A 26293-nucleotide genomic window follows, 5' to 3' on the forward strand; every position below is an offset into this window, starting at 1 on the left:
ATTTACATTTAAGGTAATTATCGATATGTATGTTCCTATTCCCATTTTCTTAATTGTTTTGGGTTCGTCATTGTAGGTCTTTCCCTTCTCTTGTGCTTCTTGCCTAGGGAAGTTCCTTTAGCATTTGTTGTAAAGCTGGTTTGGTGGTGCTGAACTCTCTCAGCTTTTGCTTGTCTGTAAAGGTTTTAATTTCTCCATCAAATCTGAATGAGATCCTTGCTGGGTAGAGTAATCTTGGTTGCAGGTTTTTCTCCTTCATCACTTTAAATATGTCCTGCCAGTCCCTTCTGGCTTGCAGAGTTTCTGCTGAAAGTTCAGCTGTTAACCTTATGGGGATTCCCTTGTGTGTTATTTGTTGTTTTTCCCTTGCTGCTTTTAATATGTTTTCTTTGTATTTAATTTTTGACAGTTCGATTAACATGTGTCTTGGCGTGTTTCTCCTTGGATTTATCCTGTATGGGACTCTCTATGCTTCCTGGAGTTAACTATTTCCGTTCCCATATTAGGGAAGTTTTGAACTATAATCCCTTCAAATATTTTCTCAGCCCCTTCCTTTTGCTCTTCTTCTTCTGGAACCCCTATAATTCGAATGTTGGTGCAATTAATGTTGTCCCAGAGGACTCTGAAACTGTCCTCATTTCTTTTCATTCTTTTTTCTTTATTCTGCTCTGCAATAGTTATTTCCACTATTTTATTTTCCAGGTCACTTATCCGTTCTTCCTCCTCAGTTATTCTGCTACTGATCCCATCTAGAGTATTTTTAATTTTATTTATTGTGTTGTTCATTGTTGCTTGTTTCTTCTTTAGTTCTTCTAAGTCCTTGTTAAATGTTTCTTGCATTTTCTCTATTCTATTTCCAAGATTTGGGGTCATCTTTACTATCATTATTCTGAATTCTTTTTCAGGTAGACTGCCTATTTCCTCTTCATTTGTTAGGTCTGGTGGGTTTTTATCTTGCTCCTTCATCTGCTGTGTGTTTTTCTGTCTTCTCATTTTGCTTATCTTACTGTGTTTGGGGTCTCCTTTTTGCAGGCTGCAGGTTCATAGTTCCCATTGTTTTTGGTGTCTGTCCCCAGTGGCTAAAGTTGGTTCAGTGGGTTGTGTAGGCTTCCTGGTGGAGGGGACTAGTGTCTGTGTTCTGGTGGATCAGGCTGGATCTTGTTTATCTGGTGGGCAGGTCACGTTTGGTGGTGTGTTTTGGGGTTTCGGTGGACTTATTATGATTTTAGGCAGCCTCTCTTCTAATGGGTGGGGTTGTGTTCCTGTCTTGCTAGTTGTTTGGCATAGGGTTTCCAGCACTGTAGCTTGCTGGTTGTTGAGTGAAGCTGGGTGTTGGTGTTGAGATGGAGATCTCTGGGAGATTTTCGCTGTTTGATATTACGTGGAGCTGGGAGGTCTCTTGTGGCCAGTGTCCTGAAGTTGTCTGTCCCACGTCAGAGGCACAGCACTGACTCCTGGCTGCAGCACCAAGAGCCTTTCATCCACACGGCTCAGAATAAAAGGGAGAAAAAGTAGAAAGAAAGAAAGGAAGGAAGGAAGGAAGAAGGGAGGGAGGGAGGAAGGAAGGAGGGAAGGAAGGAAAGAAAGAAAGAAAGAGAAAGAAGATAAAGTAAGATAAAGTCATTAAAATAAAAAATAGTTATTAAGAAAAAAAATTCATTTTAAAAGAAGAAAAAAAAAATCGGACGGATAGAACCCTAGGACAAATGGTGGAAGCAAAGCTATACAGACAAAATCTCACACAGAAGCATACACATATACACTCACAAAAAGAGGAAAAGGAAAAAAAAAAAAAACAAAAGAGGAAAAGGGGAAAAAATAATAAATCTTGCTGTCAAATTCCACCTCCTCAATTTGGGATGATTCGTTGTCTATTCATGTATTCCACAGATGCAGGGTACATCAAGTTGATTGTGGGGCTTTAATCCACTGCTTCTGAGGCTGCTGGGAGAGATTTCCCTTTCTCTTCTTTGTTCTCACAGCTCCCAGGGGCTCAGCTTTGGATTTGGCCCTGCCTCTGTGTGTAGGTCGCCAGAGGGCGTCTGTTCTTTGCTCAGACAGGACGGGGTTAAAGGAGCTGTTGATTCGGGGGCTCTGGCTCACTCAGGCCAGGGGGAGGGAGGGGTATGGAGTGCTGGGCTGGCCTCTGGCGGCAGAGGCCAGCGTGACATTGCACCAGCCTGCGGTGCGCCGTGCGTTTTCCCGGGGAATTTGTCTCTGGATCCCGGGACCCTGGCAGTGGCCGGGTGCACAGGTTCCCTGGAAGAGGGCTGTGGACAGTGACCTGTGCTCACACACAGGCTTCTTGGTGGTGGCAGCAGCAGCCTTAGCGTCTCATGCCCGTCTCTGTGGTCCGCGCTTGTAGCCACGGCTCGCACCCGTCTCTGGAGCTCCTTTAAGCAGTGCGCTTAATCCCCTCTCCTTGAGCACCAGGAAACAAAGAGGGAAGAAAAAGTCCCTTGCCTTTTCAGCAGGTCCAGACTTTTTCCCGGACTCCCTCCCGGCTAGCTGTGGTGCACTAACCCCCTGCAGGCTGTGTTCAACCCCAGTCCTCTCCCTGTGCTCTGACCAAAGCCCGAGCCTCAGCTCCCAGTCCCGCCCGCCCCGGTGGGTGAGCACACAAGCTTCTCGGGCTGGTGAGTGCCTGTCGGCCCTGACGCTCTGTGCAGGAATCTCTCCGCTTTTCCCTCCGCACCCCTGTTGCTGTGCTCTCCTCCATGGCGCTGAAGCTTTCCCCCTCTGCCACCAGCAGTCTCCAACCGTGAAAGGGCTTCCTAGTGTGTGGAAACCTTTCCTCCTTCACAGCTCCCTACCACTGGTGCAGGTCCCATCCCTATCCTTTTGTCTCTGTTTATTCTTTTTTCTTTTCCCCTACCCAGGTACGTGGGGACTTTCTTGCCTTTTTGGAGGTCTGAGATCTTCTGCCAGCGTTCAGTGGGTGTTCTGTAGGAGTTGTTCCACGTGTAGATGTATTTCTGGTGTATCTGTGGGGAGGAAGGTGATCTCCATGTCTTACTCTTCCGCCATCTTTCCCTCGTCTCTCCAAATGGAAATTCTTGAACTGAAAAGATCAACAACTGAAATAAAAAATTCACTGAATGGGCTTTACAGCAGATTGCTGATGGCAGAAGAGTCAGGGAACTTGGATTCATCAATAGAAAGTGTCCAACTTTAAGAACAGAGAGAAAAATATTAAAAGTGAATAGAGATTCAGTGAACTGAAGGGACATTGTTAAGTTGGTTAACGTACATCTAACTGTAACACATGGTTAACATACATGTAACATCCTGTCAAAAATCCTAGAAGGGGGGCTTCCCTGGTGGCGCAGTGGTTGAGAGTCTGCCAGCCGATGCAGGGGACACGGGTTCATACCCTGGTCTGGGAAGATTCCACATGCCGCGGAGCAGCTAGGCCCGTGAGCCATGGCTGCTGAGCCTGCGCATCCGGAGCCTGTGCTCCACAACGGGAGAGGCCACAACAGTGAGAGGCCTGCATACCAGAAAAAAAAAAAAAAATCCTAGAAGGAGAGGAAGGATGGGGTGGGGGGGCAGGAAAAAATTAAAGAGATGATGGATAAAATTGTCCAGAGTTTGAGGGAAGACATAAACTTAACAATCTAAGAAGTTCTGGGAACTCCAAAGAGGGTAAATACAAATAAAACCACATCAAGCACATAGACACACTTCTGAAATCAAAAGATAAAATCTTGAAAACATCCAGAGAAAAGACATAATGTAAAGGTGTGTATGTTTTGTATATACAGGAGAACAGCAATATGATTGACAGCTGACTTCTCATCAGAAACATTGGAGGCCAGAAGGCTTTTTAAAATGCTTTAAATCCTGGAGGGAAAACTTTCAAACCAGAATTCTATATCCAGCTAAACTATCCATCAAAAAAAACTGGGAAAAAATAGACATTTTCAGAAATATGAAAACTGAGAGAATTAGGTTCCACAGACCTGAAGGGTAAGAAATGCAAAGAAGTTTCTTCAGACTGAAAGGAAATTACATCAGGTGGAAAACTTGATCTAAAAGTAAGTGTGAAGAGCACCTTAAATGATAAATATGTGGGTGAATTCTAAAAACTAAATATATTTATCTTTCTTAAAAGACATTATAATTGTTTAGGGTAGAAATTGTAACATTGTATTATAGGGTTTCAGATATATTGTAAATGTTAATATATATAACAGCAGTAAGGCAAAGGATGGGATAGTGGTAAATGGAACTAAGTGAGGTTCCCATATTTTATGTAAAATACTACAATACTAACTGTAATATGTTAAAGATACCATTATAATTTCTAGAACATTTATTAAAGCAATAATGCAAAGATGTATACCTAAAAGGCCAGTTGCAAAGAACATAATTCTAGAAAATATTTAATTAACCGAAAGAAGGCAAAAAAGGAACAGAGGAACAATAAAGCAAACAATACTAATTAAAAACAGGAAAATAGTAGTTCTACATCTAATATTAACAATTATATTAATTTGCTGTACAGCAGAAACTAACACAAAACTGTAAAGCAACTATACTCCAATAAAAATTAAAAAGACAATTATAGTAAGTGTAAATGGAGTAAACACTTAAATTAAAAAGTAGAGATTATCGGAATAGTTTAAAAAGCAATACATAGCTACATATTGCTAAAAGAGACACACTTTAAATACAAAGAAACAGATGGGTTAAAGTAAAAGGATTGAAAAAGACATGTTATTTAAACAGTACTTAGGAATAAGGGGTATAAACTATATTAGTAACAAACAAAATAGACATCAAGATGAGGATTACTACTAGAAATAAAAAGGAACATTTTATAATGATAGGAGAAATTCATCAGGAAAATATCATAGATATAGCTGAGGATTTGCATAATCAAGCTTCAAACACATAAAGCAAAAACTGATGGAGAAGTAGACAAATCCACAATCATAACTAGAGATTTTAACACCCCTCCTCCTAGTAATTGATAGAACAACTAGATACAGAAATCGCAGAGTAGAAGATCTGAACAAATCTGTCAACTATCTATTGATTTGTGGAGAAAAAAGCCCATCAGTGGCAAAATACACATTCTTTTCACACTATGTAGAACATTTACTAAGATATGCCATATGCTAGGTCATAAAACAAGTACATGCATTTCAAAAAATCAAAACCTTAAAGTATGTTTTCCGACCATGCAGAAGTAACTTAGAAATCATTAATAAGATACCTAGAAAAGTCCAAAATATTTGAAAATTAAGCAGTATCCTTCCAAATAAAAATGTCAGCAAAAAATCATAAGATTAGAAATATTTTTAACTAAATACTAATAAAAATACAGCATACCAAAACTTGTAGGATGCAGCTAAATAATTTGTTAAAGGAATATTTGTAGCTTTAAGTGGTTATAATTAGAAAAGAACTCCAATAAAGATGTTAAAAAAATTTTTAATTAAAAAAAAAGACTAAAAATAAAATTCTGTGTGTGCTTGAAAAGAAAAAAAAAGGTTTATAGTTTGATCTAAGCTTCCACCTTAAAGTAGAAAAAAATATGAGCAAAACATAATAGAGAGGCTTTTCTTTTTAAATATTTGTATTATCTGTCAGGAGTTCCCCTTTTTCATTTTTAATACTGGTGATGTCTTCTCACTTTTTTTCTTTATCAGTCTTGGCAAGTGTTTATTTTATTAGTCTTCTTCTAAGACCCAATTTTTGGTCTTGTTAACCCACTCTATTATATATTCAATTCTTATTTCATTAATTTCTGTTTTCATCTTTATTACTTCTTTCCTTCTACCTTTGGTTTCTTTTGATGTTCTTTCCCAGCTTTTTAGGTTGGATGCTTATATATTAATTTGTAAGCCTTTTCCATTTTCTAATATGTTAAATTCAGGGTGTAAAATTCCTTTCATGAACTGCTCTCGTTGCAACCCACATATTTTTGATACGTGGCTTTATGATCATTCAATTCCTAATGCTTTTAAATTTCCATTGTGATTTCTTCTTTGACCCTTTGGTCATTTAGAATTTTTTTAAAATTCCAAATATATGATGATCTCCTAGTTATCATTTTCTTATTGATTTCTGTCTTTGGTCACTATGCTCGAATCTGTGCACCTTTATTCAATTTCTCAGCCTCTTGGCCTCTTTCAGAATTGGTAGTTGATTGAAGGGGAATGGACCCAAACATAGAGCTTCTTTCTCTGGGTCTACTTCTCATCCAGGATTTTCTTACCATAATTCTCTTCACTGCTTTGTTGATTCTTCAGTGCCTTCAAATTAATTCTCATCTATTTTGTCCAGTTTTACTAGCTGTTCTCAGTAAGAGGCTTGATCCAAATTATCTAGTCTGCCATTACCGAGTGCAGAACTCCTGCTGATGGTGACTTAATTGTTTTAAGACATATAGAAAGAATGGAGATCAGAAGATTTTGTGGATAGAGAGACCAGTGTGAATAAAAAACGAAAACTTTGCCCAAAGAATAGGATGAAGAGGAGAAATAAGATGATACCTGTATTAGTTATCCATTGTTGCATAACAAATCACCACAAACTTGGTGACTTAAAATAACACATTTATTATCTCAGAGTTTTTATGGGTCAAGGATCCAGGCATTGCTTAGCTGGGCCATCTGACTCTCCAACAAGGTTGCAATCAAAGTGTCAGCTAGAGCTGGGGTTGAATCTGAAGGTACAACAGAGTACATCTGAAGGATCCCCTTGTAAGTTTATTCACATGGTAGTTGGCAGAATTCAGTTCTTTTGGAGCTATTTGACTGAGGATCTCAGTGTCTAGCTGATTGTTGACTACATTTTCCTTGTCACATAGTTCTCTCCATGGGGGACCTCACAGTATGGCAGCTTGCTTTATCAAAGTCAGCAAGTGTGAGAGAATGCTGGCAAGATGGAAATTACGATCTTATGGAATTAAATCAAAGAAATTATATTCCTTTACCTTTGCCATATTCTACTGATTAGAAGCATACCATGATTCCCACCCATAATCAAGGAGAGGGGATTATGCAGGATGTGAATACCCGGAGGTGGAGCTCATTCAAGGCTATCCTTTACTTTGTTTGCAGCAGTATTTACTCATGTATATAATTAAGTTCTCCTTTTCTCTGAAAACCTCAGAGAAAAGGGACAGCAGACTAGAAAGACAATATAGTTGATATATGACAGACAATTTCAGGAAGAGCAGCAAATAAAACATCAAAGCCTAAGTAACATGGAAAACAAGATTAAGTTTCAAAGAAAGAAATTATGGTTAGACAAAAATTGAACTATGAAACGATTCCTAACCTCTTCTAAGATTTAACTTGGGAGTAAGAATTCCATGAAGCTTATATAGCTGAAGAGAAGCAAGTCCACCTTGAGGTCTTCAATGCTTATGTAGAAAAAGAAAACAGTATTTTGCATGATGTGGATTGGTTTTGCCTATTATAGTCTTCAGAGAATTTTCCGTGACTTACAGGTTTCTTCATTAACATTTGATATATGTTTTTCAGATTTATTTTTTATTAAGCATCTCAGTGTATCTTTGAGGGTAGAGGATGTATTCTTTTTATCGAAGTATGTAGTTGCATTACGGAAATGGGAAATGGGAAAAAAGTAGGCCATTTTGTTCTATTCTTTGAAACTAATTTTCTAGTTTACCTGTAGAGTTCATGAACAATTACATGGTTGGAAATCGATTTTACAAATATTAAAATGCACAACTGTGCTAATAGATTTTTTATTTTTTTTATATAGGATCCAAATGAAGATACAGAATGGAATGAAATTTTAAGAGATTTTGGCATTCTTCCTCCAAAAGAAGAGCCAAAAGATGAAATTGAAGAAATGGTTTTACGTTTACAGAAAGAAGCAATGGGTATAGTTGTGCATTTGGTGGGCTGGGTGAAGGGAATAATACAGTTATGACAGTGATCATGTATTTCATGAATTTAGAGGAAGAGAGGACATTAGAAATAATTTAAATCCCACCCATACTTTTGAAATTAGGATGCTGACACCTAAAATTTCTAATTCATGTGTTGAAAGTTACATGCTAGTTAATATCAGAGCTGAAATGCCCTGGTATCTAATCTAGTGAGCTTTTTTTCCCTCTATCATATTTCTCTACCTTGTGATTACTTTCTGTTTTGATCATTCTATATAAAATGTATTATTTGTTAAAATTTCCAGGTACTTGAGGAAGTCCAAATTTATGAGGTCTAATTGATTTTCACATCTGCTTTTAAATGCAGCCTGGTAGTTCTGTGAACTCTGAGGGAGTATTAGCACCTTAAACAAACCTGAAGCAGTCAGCCACAATATAGTTTATATGCTGGAGAAACTGCAACATTAAAGATATTCTTGATCTCCATTTGTCTAATATATTGTTTTTTCTAGACATGTGACTCTAAAGTAAAATTGGCTTTTAAATAACTCAGTTAACTACAACTTATTTTGTTTTAGTTAAACCATACGAAAAGATGACTCTTGCACAGTTGAAGGAAGCTGAAGATGAATTTGATGATGAAGATATGAGAGCTATTGAAATATATAGGTACAGTGGTTCATTTGGATAATTTATGAGTTTTTGAATGAAGTATTGTAAGAATGAAACTAAGGAAAAAGTCCTTTTTTGTCTACAGACTATATTTTACAAAGAACAAAACTAACTTTTAATATTTGAAAATTAACTCACCTTATATAAGATGGATTTTTTTTCTTGACCTTTTTTGACTTTGCTTAAATAAAAAACTATTCAGTAATATACAGTAGAACTTCATCAAGTTACATGTGAATAAAGTGGAAAATATCATTAGAAGGCCAATAAAAAGAGGGCCGTGGTTTTCCTTCTAGCCTGATGTTTGTCAAGGGTTTCTGTCATTTAATGAATAATTAATTACCAATCATAAACAAATTCTTTCAGAAATTAGAACAGGTGCATAAGTTTCCCAACTTATCCTGATACAAAAACTTGACAAAGAAATTGCAAAAACAGAATGCTACAGAAAAATATCTCCTATAAATATAGGTATGAAAAATTTTGACAAAATATTAGCAAATTAAGTCCAGCAATTTAAAAGAAGAAGAATACATTCCAATCAAGTGGGATTGGTCCCAGGAATACAAGGTTGTTTTCACACGAAAAAAAATCAGTGAATTGTGTTAGAAGCAGCAATACTCTGGTAGCAATGAACACACCTAGAATTCAGCTCTTGATTCACAATACTGTTCTCCAATAAAAGGAACGAGTGATTCTTTTTTTTTTTAAGATCTTTATTGCGGTATAATTGCTTTACAATGGTGTGTTCCTTTCTGCTTTATAACAAAGTGAATCAGCTATACATATACATATATCCCCATATCCCCTCCCTCTTGCATCTCCCTCCCACCCTCCCTGTCCCACCCCTCTAGGTGGTCACAAAGCACTGAGCTGATCTCCCTGTGCTATGCTGCTGCTTCCCACTAGCTATCTGTTTTACATTTGGTAGTGTATATATGTCCATGCCACTCTCTCACTTTGTCCCAGCTTACCCTTCCCCCTCCCTGTGTCCTCAAGTTCATTCTATATGTCTGTGTCTTTATTCCTGTCCTGCCCCTAGGTTCTTCAGAACCATTTTTATTTTTTAGATTTCATATATATGTGTTAGCATATGGTATTTGTTTTTCTCTTTATGACTTACTTCACTTTGTATAACAGACTCTAGGTCCATCCACCTTAACTACAAATAACTCAATTTCATTTCTTTTTATGGCCGAGTAATATTCCATTGTATATATGTGCCATATCTTCTTTATCCATTCATCTGTCAGTGTACACTTAGGTTGCTTCCATATCCTGGCTATTGTAAATAGTGCTGCAATGAACATTGTGATACATGACTCTTTGAATTATGGTTTTCCCAGGTATATGCACAATAGTGGGATTGCTGGGTCATATGGTAGTTTTTAGTTTTCTAAGGAACCTTAATTTCTTAGAAAAGGAACCTTCGTTCCTTTAGTTCTGTTTTTAGTTTTCTAAGGAACCTCCATACTGTTCTCCATAGTGGCTGCATCAATTTACATTCCCACCAGCAGTGCAAGAGGGTTCCCTTTTCACCGCACCCTCTCCAGCATTTATTGTTTGTAGATTTTCTGATGATGGCCATTCTGACTGGTGTGAGGTGATACCTCATTGTAGTTTTTATTTGCATTTCTCTAATGATTAGTGATGTTAAGCATCCTTTCATGTGTTTGTTGGCAATCTGTATATCTTCTTTGGAGAAATGTCTATATAGGTCTTCTGCCATTTTTGAATTAGATTGTTTGTTTTTTTGATATTCAGCTGCATGAGCTGCTTGTAAATTTTGGAGATTAATCCTTTGACAGTTGCTTCATTTGCAAATATTTTCTCCCATTCTGAGGGTTGTACTGTTCCTGATCTTAGTGGAAAAGGTTTCAGTTTTCACCATTGAGAACGATGTTGGCTGTGGGTTTGTCATATATGGCCTTTATTATGTTGAGGTAAGTTTTTCCTCTATGCCTACTTTCTGGAGGGTTTTTATCATAAATGGGTATTGAATTTTGTCAAAAGCTTTTTCTGCATCTATTGAGATGATCATATGGTTTTTCTCCCTCAGTTTGTTATTATGGTTTGTCACATTGATTTGCATATATTCAAAAATCCTTGCATTCCTGGGTAAACCCCACTTTATCATGGTTTATGATCCTTTTAATGTGCTGTTGGATTCCGTTTGCTAGTATTTTGTTGAAGATTTTTGCATCAATGTTCATCAGTGATATTGGTCTGTAGTTTTCTTTCTTTGTGACATCTTTGTCTGGTTTTGGTATCAGGGCGATGGTGGCCTCGTAGAATGACTTTGGGAGTGTTCCTCCCCCTGCTGTATTTTGGAAGAGTTTGAGAAGGTTTGGTGTTAGCTCGTCTCTAAATATTTGATAGAATTCACCTGTGAAGCCATCTGTCCTGGGCTTTTGTTTGTTGGAAGATTTTTAATCATAGTCTCAATTTCAGTTCTTGTGATTGGTCTGTTTATATTTTCTATTTCTTCCTGGTTCAGTCTTGGAAGGTTGTGCTTTTCTAAGTATTTGTGCATTTCTTCCAGGTTTCCATTTTATTTGCATATTGTTGCTTGTAGTAATCTCTCATGGTCCTTTGTATTTCTGCAGTGTCAGTTGTTACTTCTCCTTTTTCATTTCTAATTCTATTGATTTGAGTCTTCTCCCTTTTTTTTCTTTAAGAGTCTGGCTAATGGTTTATCAATTTTGTTTATCTTCTCAAAGAACCAGCTTTTAGTTTTATTGATCTTTGTTATTGTTTCCTTCATTTCTTTTTCATTTATTTCTGATCTGATATTTATGATTTCTTTCCTTCTGCTAACTTTGGGGTTCTTTTGTTTTTCTTTCTCTAATTGTTCTAGGTGTAAAGTTAAGTTGTTTATTTGAGCTGTTTCTTGTTTCTTGAGGTAGGATTGTATTGCTATAAACTTTCCTCTTAGAATTGCTTTTGCAGCATCCCATAGGTTTTGGTTCATCATGTTTTCATTGTCATTTGTTTCTAGGTATTTTTTGATTTCTTCAGTGATCTCTTGACTATTAAGTAGTGTATTGTTTAGCTTCCATGTGTTTGTATTTTTTACAGATTTTTTCCTGTAATTGATATCTAGTCTCATAGAGTTGTGGTCGGAAAAGATACTTGATATGATTTCAATTTTCTTAAATTTACCAAGGCTTGATTTGTGACCCAAGATATGATCTGTTCTGGAGAATGTTCCAGGAGCACTTGAGAAGAATGTGTGTTCTGTTTTTTGGTTGGAATGTCCTATAAATATCAATTAAGTCCATCTTGTTTAATGTATCATTTAAAGCTTGTGTTTCCTTATTTATTTTCATTTTGGGTGATCTGTCCACTGGTGAAAATGGGGTGCTAAAGTCCCCTACTATGATTGAGTTACTGTTGATTTCCCCTTTTTATGTCTGTTAGCATTTGCCTTATGTGTTGAGGTGCTTCTATGTTGGGTGCATAAACATTTACAATTGTTATATCTTCTTCTTCGATTGATCCCTTGATCCATCATGTAGTGTCCTTCTTTGTCTCTTGTGATAGTCTTTATGTTAAAGTCAATTTTGTCTGATACAAGAATTGCTACTCCAGCTTTCTTTTGATTTCCATTTGTGTGGAATATCTTTTTCCATCCCCTCACTTTCAGTCTGTATGTGTCCCTAGGCCTGAAGTGGGTCTGTTGTAGACAGCATATATACAGGTCTTATTTTTGTTTCCACTCAGTGAGCCTGTGTCTTTTGGTTGGAACATTGAATCCATTCATGTTTAAGGTAATTATCGATATGTATGTTCCTATTCCCATTTTCTTAATTTTTTTGTGTTTGTTATTGTAGGTCTTTTCCTTCTCTTGTGTTTCATGCCTATAGAAGTTCCTTTAGAATTTGTTGTTAAGCTGGTTTGGTGATGCTGAATTCTCTTAGCTTTTGCTTATCTGTAAAGGTTTTAGTTTCTCCATCAAATCTGAATGAGAACCTATCTGGGTAGCGTAATCTTGGTTGTAGGTTTTTCGCTTTCATCACTTTAAATATGTCCTGTGACTCCCTTCTGGCTTGCAGAGTTTCTGCTGAAAGATCAGCTGTTAACCTTATGGGGATTCCCTTGTATGTTATTTGTTGTTTTTCCCTTGCTGCTTTTAATAGTTTTCTTTGTATTTAATTTTTGATAGCTTGATTTATATGTGTCTTGGCGTGTTTCTCCTTGGATTTATCCTGTATAGGACTCTCTGTGCTTCCTGGACTTGATTATTTCCTTTCCCATATTAGGGACGTTTTCAACTGTAATCTCTTCAAATATTTTCTCAGTCCCTTTCTTTTTCTCTTCTTCTTCTGGGACCCCTATAATTCGAATGTTGGTGCATTTAATGTTGTCCCAGAGGTCTCTGAGACTGTCCTCAATTCTTTTCATTCTTTTTTCTTTATTATGCTCTGTGGTAGTTTTTTCCACTATTTTATCTTCCAGGTTACTTATCCATTCTTCTGCCTCACTTATTCTGCTATTGATTCCTTCTAGAAAATTTTTAATTTCATTTACTGTGTTATTCATCATTGTTTGTTTGCTTTTTAGTTCTTCTACATCCTTGTTAAACATTTCATGTAATTTCTCCATTCTGTTTCCAAGATTTTGGATCATCTTTACTGTCATTACTCTGAATCCTTTTTCAGGTAGACTTCCTATTTCCTCTTCATTTGTTTCGTCTGGTGGGTTTTTAACCTTGCTCCTTCATCTGCTATGTGTTTCTCTGTCTTCTCATTTTGCTTAACTTACTGTGTTTGGGGTCTCCTTTTCGCAGGCTGCAGGTTCATAGTTCCCATTGTTTTTGGTGTCTGCCCCCAGTGGCTAAGGTTTGTTCAGTGGGTTGTCAGCTTCCTGGTGGAGGGGACTGGTGCCTCTGTTCTGGTGGATGAGGCTGGATCTTGTGTTTCTGGTGGGCAGGACCATGTCCGGTGTTGTGTTTGGGGTGTCTGTGACCTTATCATGATTTTAGGCAGCCTCTCTGCTAATGGATGGGGTTGTCTTCCTGTCTTGCTAGTTGTTTGGCATAACATGTCCAGCACTGTAGCTTGCTGGTCGTTGAGTGAAGCTGGGTCTTAACGTTGAGATGGAGATCTCTGGGAGAGCTTTTTCCATTTGATATTATGTGGAGCCAGGAGGTCTCTGGTGGACCAATGTCCTGAACTTGGCTGTCTCACCTCAGAGGCACAGGCCTGACACTCTGCCAGAGCACCAAGACCCTGTCAGCCACGTGGCCAGGTATGTGGGGAGTTTCTTGCCTTTTGGGAAGTCTGAGATCTTCTGCCAGCTTTCAGTAGGTGTTCTGTAGAAGTTGTTCCACATGTAGATGTATTTCTGATGTATTTTTGAGGAGGAAGGTGATCTCCACGTCTTACTCCTCCGCCATCTTGAAGGTCTCCTCCGGAACCAGTGATTCTTAAAGTATTGCTTTATTCAACAGTGTGAGTTGAGAAAGAACAGTATGAGTCTGGGGCATTCTGTAGTATCAGAAAGTTAAGGCAGTGCTAAAAACTTTTTTCAAGGCACAGGAGCCACACTTAAAGATCTCAGATTGGCCAGAGTTGGAACAACTTGAACAACAAAATTAATTACTATAATATTGAATTATAAAATAAGTAATAAAATAATTATCCTTGAGTCCTTATCCTACAGTGACATAGATAAGTAAATGAATACATGAACAAATTCAGAGGAAGTAACAGTTCTGCCTCACTGAAGAATTCCAATTAATAAGTGTAGACAGAATGAGGAAAATAGAAAGATCATCATTAAAACACCACAGTAATAATCCTCCATGGGCAAGATCTGCTGATAGATGCTAAAATGAGTGGGTGAATGTTTAAATAGAAACCCAAATTTGAGGGATTTTCCAAAAATGACTGGCCAAGTGGACAGCAGGAAAGGTGAAGTAGAAAGCTCCAAGAATCCATCTGTCCACCTAGGTAGCAATTGTACTGGCAGAAATGGTCTGAAATTATGGCTTTGGAACTCTGGAGTCTATTTGAACACTTGTAGCTTACAGCATAAAGCTTGGCTGGTGGGCTTCCCTGGTGGCGCAGTGATTGAGAGTCCGCCTGCCGATGCAGGGGACACGGGTTCGTGCCCCGGTCCAAGAAGATCATCAGTTAGTATTGGTTGATTTCAGTCCTCCCTGTAGTAACAGCTATCCATCCCTCACCCCCCAGCCCCACGGCAGGCAGCTGTTTCAACAGCATCCTGTGTTTCTTGCTGGAGCCAGGGTAGGCAATAAGGACTTTGTCCTCAAATATCAGGATTCTGTGATCTGATTGCAGATTGCTGCTCTGAATGCAGAGGTACAGACCCAGAGACTGGCATTCATTGTGTTAACCCTCACTGGCTCAAGTGGCTTCCAGGAGATTTTAAGGAGCCACTTCTGGTTTCTTTTTTTTTTAACATTCAAAAACAACCACATATATGGGGGAATTTAGAAAGCCTTGGGAAAGTTGAAGGCTCAGAAAAGACCTGAGAAGACCTTATGCTTTCACCTGAGGCTGATCCTGGCACAGACACACCCAATGTAAAAACACAAATACAAAAACATGGGTTGTAAGAAGAATCTGATTTCTAGAGTTACCAATTGAATGAAATATTCAGTTTTCAATAACAACAAAAAAATCAGGTGTAAAAAGAAACAGGAAAGTACGGCCCAGACAAAGGAACAAAATAAATCAATACAAAATATACCTGAGGTAGCCAAAGTGTCAGACTTACTAGACAAAGACTTTAAGACAACTTAGTTAAAGGTGCTCAAAGAGCTAAAGGAAGACATGGACAAAGACAGGAGAACATAATATGAACAAAATGAGAATAACAATAAAGAGATTGGAATTATAAAAAGGAACCAAAAAGACATTCTGAAACTAAAAAGTACAATAATTGAATTGAAATATACACTAAAGGGCTTCAAAAGCAGATATGAACCAGCAGAAAATAGAGAAAATTTGAAGATAAGACGATTGAAAGTATTGAGTCTGAGAATAAAGAAGAGAGAACAGAGCCTAACTGGCCTTGTGGTGCGCTACTAGGTGAACTAGAATATATGGTATGGGAGTCCCAGCAGAGGAAAAGAGAAAGAAAGGGGCACAAATCATATTTGTAGAAATAATGGCTGAAAACTCCCCAAATTTGACAAAAGGCATAAATCTACAAATCCAAGGTGCTCAATGGACTCCAAGTAGGGTAAACTCAGAGACCCACACAAAGACACATCCCTTAAAAAGACTATCAGCCAATTTCTCCTCAGAAATCTTAGAGGCTGCAAGAGGAATAAAAAACACCTGTCAGTCAAGAATTTCATATTTGGCAAAAGTATGCTACAAGGATGAAGGAGAAATTGAGACATTCCTAGATAAAATCTAAGTGAGTTTGTTACTACAGCAAGTCCCCTACTTATGAACGAGTTCCATTCTGAGAGCACATTCATAAGTCTAATTTGTTCATAAGTCCAACAAAGGTAGCCTAGGTACCCAAATAATACAATTGGCTATATAGTACTGTACTGTAATAGGTTTATAAACCTTTCACACAAAACATAAAAAGCAAACACAAAAAATAAAGAAAACATTTTTAATCTTAACCTTGGAAAGTACAGTAGTATAGTACAACAGCTGGCACTTCTTAGCAGTACCAGCTACATCACTGCTGCTTTTACGCTTGTTTCTGGACATCCTGGGCTTGAAATAAAGATACTGTACTACTGTACTACTGTAGTGTATACAGTACTGTACAGTAAAGTACCAAAAGTACAACCATTTGTAGAGGATGCATGCATGTGACAGTGTACAACCAGACACATGAACTAGCTTACGTGATTGGACATGCTAATGCACATTTGCATCTTTTAAAGTTTGCAACTTGAAGGTTCGTATGTCGGGGACTTACTGTACTAGAATTCCCCTAAAAATTAGCTAAAGGAGTCTGTCAGCCTGAAATTAAAGGGCAGTAGACAGTAACTCAAAACCATACAAAGAATAAATATCATAGATAAAGGTAACTGTATAGGTAAATATAAAAGCCAATATTACTGTATTTTTGGTTTTTAACTCCCTTTTTTCTATATGATTTAAAAGGCAAGTTTATAAAATAATAATTATAAATCGATGTTAATGGACACAGTATATAACAATGTAGTCTGTAACAGTAATGAGATAAAGAGGGAGGGATGAAGATGTATAAGAGCAGAGTGTTTGTATGCTATTGAAGCTAAGTTGGCATTATTCACAGTAGGTTATTGTAAGATATTAATTTTAATCCTTAAGGTAATCACTAAGAAATAACTAAAAGCATACAGAAAAGGAAAGAGAAAGGAAATCAAAATGGTATACCACAATGCAAGAATACAAAAAGAAGCAATGATGGAAGAATTGAGGAACAAAAAGCATGTAAGATATAGAAATACAGAAAATAGCTAAATGGCAGAAGTAAGTCCTTCCTTTTCAGTAATTACTTTGTTGTGTCAGTCCCAGCCTATCAATAGTGATGCTATTGGCTAGGAATGCCTGAGGCACTCACCTCCTGTATTACTCATAGCTGTGATTGGACCAGTTCCTGTGGTTTGTATTATGACTGTAGGATGCACTTCAGCAAGAAACTTTGAGAGAACTTCGAGGAACAAGATTTATTCCTCAGAAATCCTGAAGAACACACAGCATGCCTGAGGGCCACTCACCCAGGTCTGGTGGAGGGGTGGGAGTGGGACCTGGGTCTGTGCCTTTATTAGAGTCCATTGATGGGGTATCTAGGTTTCACGGGTTGACTCTTTATTGGCTAATGTAGAGCATAATAGCTGGAATTAGAGCACAGGAAGGGAGAAGAGGGGTCACTCAAGTGGTCAGTTATCTAGGTTACCCAGGGCTCTCTGAAAGAAAGACTTTCATGGGTGGGAGCAGCCTAATTCCTTATCTGGTGGTTTTGCTAGTAGCTGTGTCATACAGTTGGCAGTATGGTTTTCAAGATGGATGTCTTTTGAAATAGGTGCCTCAGTAATCAAAAGCTTAATGTCAGGCACTTACATTACATACTTTAAATGTATATGGATTTTAAATTAATCCAAGTAGTCTAAAATTAAAGGCATAATGAATAAAAAGAAACACATCCAGATCCTGGAAACTAAGCAATCTTGAGAAGAACAATGTTGGAAGACCAATACTTCCTGATTTCAAAACTTACTACAAAGCAACAGTAATCAAAACAGTGTTATAGTGACATAAGGATAGACATACAGACCAGAGGAATAGAATAGAGAGACCAGAAGGAAACTCTCTCATAAATAGTCAAATGATTTTTCAACACGGTGTCAAGAACATTCAATGGGGAAAGGACAATCTTTTCAACCAATGGTGCTAGGAAAACTGGATATCCACATGCAGAAGAATAAAGTTGGACTCGTACCTCATATCATATATAAAGATTAACTCAAAATGGATCAAAGACCCAAATGTAAGGACTAAAACTATAAAACTGTTCAAACAAAACACGGGAAAATGTCCATGACATTGGATTTGGAAATGATTTCTCAGATGACACCAAAAATAACAAAAGGCAACAAAAAGGAAAAAATAGATAAATTTGACCTCATCAAAATTTAAAATATTTGTGCATCAAAGGACACTATCAAGAAAGTGAAAAGACAACCCACAGAATGGGAGAAAATATTTGCAAATTAGATATATGATAAGGAATTGCTAACAAGAATATATAAAGAACTCATAAAACTCAACAACAAAAAAACAAATAATTAAAAAACGTGCAAAGGACTTGAATAGACATTTCTCCAAAGAAGGTATACAAATGGAAAATAAGCACATGAAAAGATGCTTAATATCATTAGTTATTAAGCAAATGCAAATCAAAACCACAGTGAATTTCCATTTCACTCCCACCAGGGTGGTTATAATAAAGAAGACAGAAAAACTAACAAAAGTGTTTGTGAACAGGTGGAGAATTTTGAACCACCATACATTGCTGGCGGGAATGTAAAATGGTGCAGTCTGGAATTTCTTCAAATATTAAACATAGAATTACCATGATCCAGCAATTCCACTCCTAGATATGTACACCCAAGAGAATCGAAAGCACAAAACATGTACATGAATGTTCATAGCAGCAGCATTCACAATAGCCAAAAAGTACAAAGAAACTTACTGTCCATCAACTGGTGAGTGGATAAACAAAATATGGTGTATTCATACAATGGAAAATTATTCAGCCATGTAAAGAAATGATGAACTGGTACATGCTACAACAGGACTGAACCTTGTAAATGTTATGCTAAGGAAAGAAGCCAGTGACAAAAGGTCACATTTTATATGATTCTACTTATATGAAATATTCAGAATAGGAAAATTTATAGAGACAGAAAGCAGATTATTAATTTCCAGGGCCTGGGATGGGGGGATAGGGAATAACTACAAATGGATATGGGGTTTCTTTTAGTACAGTAAAACTATTCTGGAACTAGATAGTGGTAATGGATGCACAGCTTTGTGAATACTTTAAAAATCACTGAGTTATACACTATAAATCGTTGAATTTTATTGTATATGAATTATGTTACAATTTAAAACTAAAGATTTTTGAGGAACTGGAATTCTCATAATATGATAACTTTGGGAAATAGTTTGGCAATTTCTTCTAAAGTTATATATGCATTTAACATATAACCTATCAATTAAATTCCTGGATATTTACTTGAGAGAATTGAAGGTATACGTCAATACAAAGACTTGTACATGCATATTCATAATAGCCAGAAACTGGAAACAACCCAAAAGTCCATCAACATGATAAATGAATGCAAGGTGAATGAATAAACAAACTGTAGTGTGTTCATGAAAGGCAGTACTACTCTGTAAGAAAGTAAGCAAACTACTGATGCACACAGACGTTGGTGAAATTTGAAAACATTGTATGGAATTAAAGAAGCCAGACACAGGAGAGTATCTGATGCATGATCGTATACATCATTTTTAAAATGAAAAAATAGTTTCCAAAATTGATGCAATGAGAGAGAGAAAAGCATAATGAAGAAGATAGCCTGCTTCCTAAAATTTATTGTATAGCTGATTTTTCTCTACTTTTCAAGGCACAGATAATTCCTACGTTTTTATTAAGACGACAAGCTTACTAATAAATTGCATATGACATTGTTACATTTATTGATAATATAATCTTACTGTCACAATCAGACAAGGCTAGTACCGACGGGAAATAATAGACTCATGGATCTTAAGTTGGTTAGTCAAAATAATCACCTAGCTTTACTACTAAAAATTTTGATTTCTTGTGTGAATTGATTTCATGATAATATAATAAGCTAAATTCAGACCATGGGAAAGTTTGGATAAGCAATCTAGTTTCCGTCAACAAAGAAATTTCTAGGGGAAAAATAGATGGAAAAGAATCTATGTATTAAATGAGATTTAAGAGAGATAATAACCACTCTATAAATCTAATTTGGATTCCCATTTGAATAAACAAACTTTAAAAATGGGGCCAGAACTTAATGCTACTGAACTGTACACTTAAAAATGGTTAACATGGTAAATTTTATGTTATGGATATTTTATAACAATTAAATAAAAATTTTAAGTGGAGAAAATAGGATTATTTGAACAATATCTGAATATATTAAGGAATTACCATTGTTTTAGATATAATTATGCCATGTGAATTAAAAATTTTAAAGTATCCTCATCTTTTAGAGATATATAATGAAATATTTACAGATGAAATGACATGATGTCTTATATTTGCTTCAAAATAGCCCTTGAAATGGGGAGTTAGTGGGGGTTGAGATGAAAGAGAATTGGCCATAGAAATTATTGATGGAAGATGCACACATCTGGGGTCGCTTTACTACTGTAAGTGTTAATAACCATCCATAATATGAAGTTAAAAATACACATTCCTGAGACCAGTACCAAGAGGTAATATTCAGTAACTTGGGGTTGAGTCTCAGGAATGTGCCCATGTGGAACCTGCCATTCCCAAGTAATTCTCATGTGGGACGTCCACATGCCTCAACTTGATAAATACTGCTTTAGATAATCTCATTTTTGAAACATAGATGCAAAAATCTAAATGAAATATTAGCAAATAAAACAGTGTATTAAAATAATCATATATAGTGAATAATTAGGGTTTATTCAAGGAATGCAAAGATCGTTCAACAATTACAAATCTATTGATACAGTCACGTCAGCAGAATTTATTAAGATAATGCTAGCTGCTGTAACAAACAAGTGCAAAATCTTAGTGGTTTCACACAAGAAAGTTCCTCACTCACAGATGATGCATGTTTTACAAGCTTCTTCTGAGCAGCTCTTCTCCAGGTGATGACTAGGGACCTGGGCTCTTTTTTTTTTTTTTTAATTGGAGTATAATTGCTGTACAATGTTGTGTTACTTTCTGCTGTACAATGAAAAGAATCAGCTATATGTATACATATATCCCCTCCCTCTTAGACCTCCCTCCCACCCCCCACCCCATCCCACCCATCTAGGTCATCACAGAGCACAGAGCTGAGCTCTCTGGGCTCTACCGCAGGTTCCCACTAGCTATCTGTTTTACACGTGGTAGTGTTTTATGTCAAACCTAGTCTTCCAATTCATCCCACCATCCCCTTCCCCCACTGTGTCCACAAGTCCATTCTCTACGTCTGTGTCTCTATTCCTGCTCTGCCAATAAGTTCATCTGTACCATTTTTCTAGATTCCACATATATGTGTTAATATACGATATTTGTTTTTCTCTTTCTGACTTCACTCTATATGACAGACTCTAGGCCCATCCACATCTCTACAAGTGACCCAATTTCGTTCCTTTTTATGGCTGAGTAATATTCCATTGTATTTATGTACCACATCTTCCTTATCCATTCATCTGTCGATGGACATTTAGATTGTTTCCATGTCCTGGCTAATGTAAGTAGTGCTGCAATGAACATTTCATTAGGGGCTTCATCATCTCAGAATCCTTCACATCCAGGCTTGTGGACCAGGAAGACAGTATGAAAGATGGGATGGGACATTTCAGAGATAAGTCCTAGAAATGTACATATCATTTTCATACATGTTCCACTGGATGTAATCCAGTCTCATGGCCCTAATGTAAATGCCAAGGATGCGGGCAAATACAGTCTTCCTGTGAGTCCTGGAAGAGGAAGCTATACTGATGAACACCCAAACAGTCTCTGCCACAGAGATTAAAGAGATATTACGCACAGAATTTCTTTCCCTTGCATATTCCACATCAAAAGTACAACTCTAATTCTGGTCACCAAATTCTAGTATTATTTCTGTATCTCTGCTCTCCCTTTGGATCTAAGGAAAAAGGAACCTGTAGCCTTTTAAAATTTTACTTATTGTTAAGAAGAGAAAATTCTGTAGTAGTCTTGATAGTGCTGATTTAAAGCAAATCCCTCATTTAAAGCCAAAACAAAAGAGCAATGACAAAAGAAAACCTTTAAGACTTTTTTATAAAGCAGTTTTAGGTTCACAGCAAAATTGATGGAAGGTATAGATTTCTAATATACCTCCTGCCCCACACATAACATAACATCCCCCATTGTCAATATTCCCCACCAGAGTGATATATTTGTTATAATTGATGAACCTGCATTTGATACATCAGAATCACCCGAAGTCCATAATGTACATTACAGTTCATTCTTGGGTTTGGACAAATGTATGACATATATCCATCATTATGGTACCATTCACAGTATTTTCACTGCCCTAAAAATCCTCTGTGGTCTGCCTATTCATTCCTCTCCCCTGCCAACCCCTGATCTTTGTACTGTCTCCACTGTTCTGCCTTTTCCAGTCTGTCATATAGTTGGGATCGTATAGTATGTAGCCTTCTTAGATTGGCTTCTTTCACTTAGTAATATGCATTTAAGGTTTCTCCATGTCTTTCCATGGCTTGATAGCTCATTTCTTTTTAGCGCTGAATAATATTTCATTATCTGGATGTACCACAGTTTATTTATCCATTCATCTACTGAAGGACATCTTAGTTGCTTTCAACTTCTGGCAATTATTTGTTTATTTGTTTATTTTTGGCTGCATTGGGTCTTCGTTGCTGTGCACGGGCTATCTCTAGTTGCCGTGAGTGGGGGCTGCTCTTCGTTGTGGTGTGCAGGCTTCTCATTCTCTTGTTGTGGAGCACGGGCTCTAGGCGCGTGGGCTTCAGTAGTCATGGCACGCAGGCTCAGTAGTTGTGGCTTGCAGGCTCAGTAGTTGTGGCCTGCGGGCTCTAGAGCGCAGGCTCAGCAGCTGTGGCACACGGGCTTAGTTGCTCCGTGGCATGTGGGATCTTCCCAGAACAGGGATCAAACCCATGTTCCCCCTGCATTGGCAGGTGGATTCTTAACCACTGCACCACCAGTGAAGTCCCCAACTTTTGGCAATTATGAGTAAAGTTGCTGTAAACATCTGTGTGCAGGTTTTTGTGTGGACATGTTTTCAACACCTCTGGGTAAATATCAAGGAGCTTGATAGCTGGATCAAATGATAAGAGTATGTTTAGTTTTGTAAAGGAAAGAAAACAAACGGCCAAACTGTCTTCCAAAGTGCCTGTACCATTTTGCACTCCCATCAGCAACGAACGAGAGTTCCTGTTTCTCCAGTCCTCTCCAGCATTTGGTGTTATCAGAGTTCCAGATATTGGCCATTCTAATAGGTGTGTAGTGGCCTCTCATTGTTTTAATTTTGTTTTCCTGTTGACATAGATGTGGAGCATCCTTTCATATGCTTATTTATCATCTGTATATCTTATTTGGTGAGGTGTCTGTTAAGACCTTTCGCCCATTTTTAAAATCAGGTTGTTTTCTTATTGTGGAGTTTTTAGAGTTTTGTATATTTCAAATAACAGTCCAGTTCAGATACGACTTTTGCAAATATTTTCTCCCAGTCTCTGCTAAGGAGATAGGTTCCTAGAGACAACTGTTACAGGGGTTTTCTGATCACCAGAGTAGGGGATACTAGGGCACAATTGGAACGTTAGTTCCAGATTCCCCAGTTTCTGGATTGCAGCGGAGAAAGCTGTTCCCTTGGCAGACCAGTTTTGCAAAGTTGTTCGGGGAGTCTTCCTGGTAGCCCAGTCTGGAGCCTCCTCCTTCATCTTTCCATTAAGTTTGTAAAGCACTTAATTCCTCAGATTAAGCTTCTTGCTGCTTAAAATAGCTAGAGGGCTTTCTGTTTATGAGACTGAATCACAGCTGGTATGACTGTTAGGTGAAAAATGCAGGCCATTGAACACTCTGTCACTTCCTGATGACAAAGCTAACCCAGGTTTTTATGTCTTTCCCTGCCCAATTCTGTTGAAAGTAAAGAAAAATGAGGAGGAGAAGGTGGAAGAGTGGAGGAAGAAGAAAAGTAGTTGATAGCTGCACCATTAAGTAGGGCATAGTGCCATCATTGGAACAAAAACTTTTTGAAAATTCTGAAACATATTAAGCCAATGAGATCAAATTGAGGGGCATTAATGATAGTGATGCCAAATACTCAATGCAAACAAAATAGGGCTCCCAAAAGCTCTCTGGAGTGACTGTAAGTTCTGAATATCTGGGCCAGTAGAAGGAAAATTGTAGACCTTCAGTTTGAAAACTGAGAGGGCCCTAGACTTGGATTACTGTTCTTGACATTCTCCTCTAGGCTTAATTTTGCTTGGATTACTTGTTATATAAAGTGAGTGGTCTTACTGGTCATGTTTCTAATATGTGAAATAAGGACACAGTGTTTTAAAATAGACCCAGGATTTTGTATATATTCAGGTATGGTGAAGCCAACAGATCAGGAGATAATTGCCATTATTATTCACAGGTCTCAAGAGTAGGGGGCATGCCCCACAATGCAGGGCCACACAGGGAAGCACCAGTTGGTCAAGAGGCAGGAGGAGGGAGAGGCTAAGATGGATATGAGCCTTTATGTAGTTTCTGTGGGAAAGACGAGCTAGGCAGGGTAAGGAGACTTAGGATTGGCTAGTTGGAAAAAATTTGGCAGGCTCTGGACTGTAGTGTCTATCTCTAATTGTCTGGTACCAAGCCCAGGGGATGATTTGGGCAGGGGGATAGTGGCTCAGCCCAGTAAAGGAGGTAGTTGAGGGACTGGGCTCTGGATTGGTTGGTTTGCATTTGAGGACTGTGCTTTCTGGTGAGTGTTTGCTATCTTTGGGAACTAGCTAGCTCAGAGAGGGGCAGTCTCTCTAGGATCAGGAAGACCCCAGATGCCAGAGCTGAATATAGTAAGTCCCCTACATACAAACCTTCAAGTTGAGAACTTTCAAAGATGCCAAAGTGCCCCTGTATGCCAGCTGTTGTACTGCACTACTGTACTTTTCAAGGTACTGTACTGTAAGATCAAAAATGTTTTATTTTTGTGTGTTTGTTTTTTATGTATTATTTGTGTGAAAAGTATTATAAACTTATTACTGTACAGTACTATATAACCGATTGTGTTAGTTGGATACCTAGGCTAACTTTGTTGGACTTACAAACAAATTGGATTTAATGAATGTGCTCTCAGAATGGAACTTGTTTGTATGTAGAGGACTTACTGTACAGAAAACAAGAAAATATAGTTAATACACAGAGAAAGAAGGGGAGTAAGTACTTCCAGGTACTTAGAGATACACAGTCAGTAACTTTTAACATACTTGCAGATATGTCAGAACCATTTGGATTTGCTTCATAAACTCAAGTATTCAACAGCTAAATCAAAGTATGTAAATTTTGAGATTTGTTTAACAAAGTTTTAAGGTTCTCTATAGATGAATAACTAGGTAACACTTATGAAAGGCTCATGGTGTGCTAGACACTGCCCTAAGAAATTTACATGTTTACACTTAATCCCGAACAATCCCATGCAAGCAGATTTTAGTTTTATTCACATTGGGGGAAACTGCAGCTTGGAAAGATTAAATAACTTGCCCAAGTCCACGCCACTAGTAAGTGGGAGCTGGCACTTAAAGCCAGTTCAGTCTGACCTTAGAGTCCATACTCATAATCACTCTTTCTCTACCACCTCTCTACCTGCAATACATTTATAACAATTAATTGCATATATTCACAAAGGCTTTGAACTGAAAGTCAGCTTAGCATGATAGGTAAGAGCATGTCAATGGGGATAGTAATAGTACTAACTTCATAAAGTTTTTGCAAGGATTAAATTAGTTAACGCACTTAAAACAGCACCTAGCAACATAGTAAGCCCTCAATAAATGTTAGTTATTATGTATACTCTCCCTTTATTTATTTAAGCCGTATATGAGAATTTGTTGACCCAATGTCTAAATAAACTCTCTATAGCTATGATTGACTTAGTCTTAAACAAAAATTAAGTCAGTAGCTAATTTCTTATACTTTACAATACCCATGATAAAGCAAATACCCATATAAAAAGAGAAACTGGCATTGTAAAGCCGTTAATAGTTACTCTTTAAAGTGTTTGATATGTACTAGCATTACATTCATTGCTCTAAATTATTACTGTATATGGGGATGGCCTTAAGAATATAACAATATTCTTATGTAATTTAATTTCTTTTTCTTAACTAGAGAAAAGCGGTTACAGGAATGGAAAGCTCTTAAGAAAAAACAGAAATTTGGGGAATTAAGAGAAATTTCTGGAAATCAGTATGTGAATGAAGTCACAAATGCAGAAAAGGATGTGTGGGTTATAATTCACCTATACAGATCAAGGTAATTACCATAGCT

At 37.4% G+C, this 26293-nt stretch overlaps 1 protein-coding gene across 1 annotated transcript in view; it reads left to right on the forward strand.

The window, feature by feature from the left end:
• Positions 1–26293, forward strand: part of PDCL2 (phosducin like 2) — a 43982-nt gene that overhangs the window by 5270 nt on the left and 12419 nt on the right. The window contains exons 2-4 of the mRNA XM_024746718.1: positions 7744–7864; positions 8452–8542; positions 26135–26278. Of these exons, the coding sequence (XP_024602486.1) occupies positions 7744–7864; positions 8452–8542; positions 26135–26278 (356 nt within the window). The remainder of the gene's footprint in view (positions 1–7743; positions 7865–8451; positions 8543–26134; positions 26279–26293) is intronic.

Source organism: Neophocaena asiaeorientalis, unplaced genomic scaffold, assembly GCF_003031525.2.
Source record: "Neophocaena asiaeorientalis asiaeorientalis breed wild unplaced genomic scaffold, Neophocaena_asiaeorientalis_V1.1 scaffold19, whole genome shotgun sequence".
In the NCBI taxonomy this organism is placed as follows: domain Eukaryota; kingdom Metazoa; phylum Chordata; class Mammalia; order Artiodactyla; family Phocoenidae; genus Neophocaena; species Neophocaena asiaeorientalis.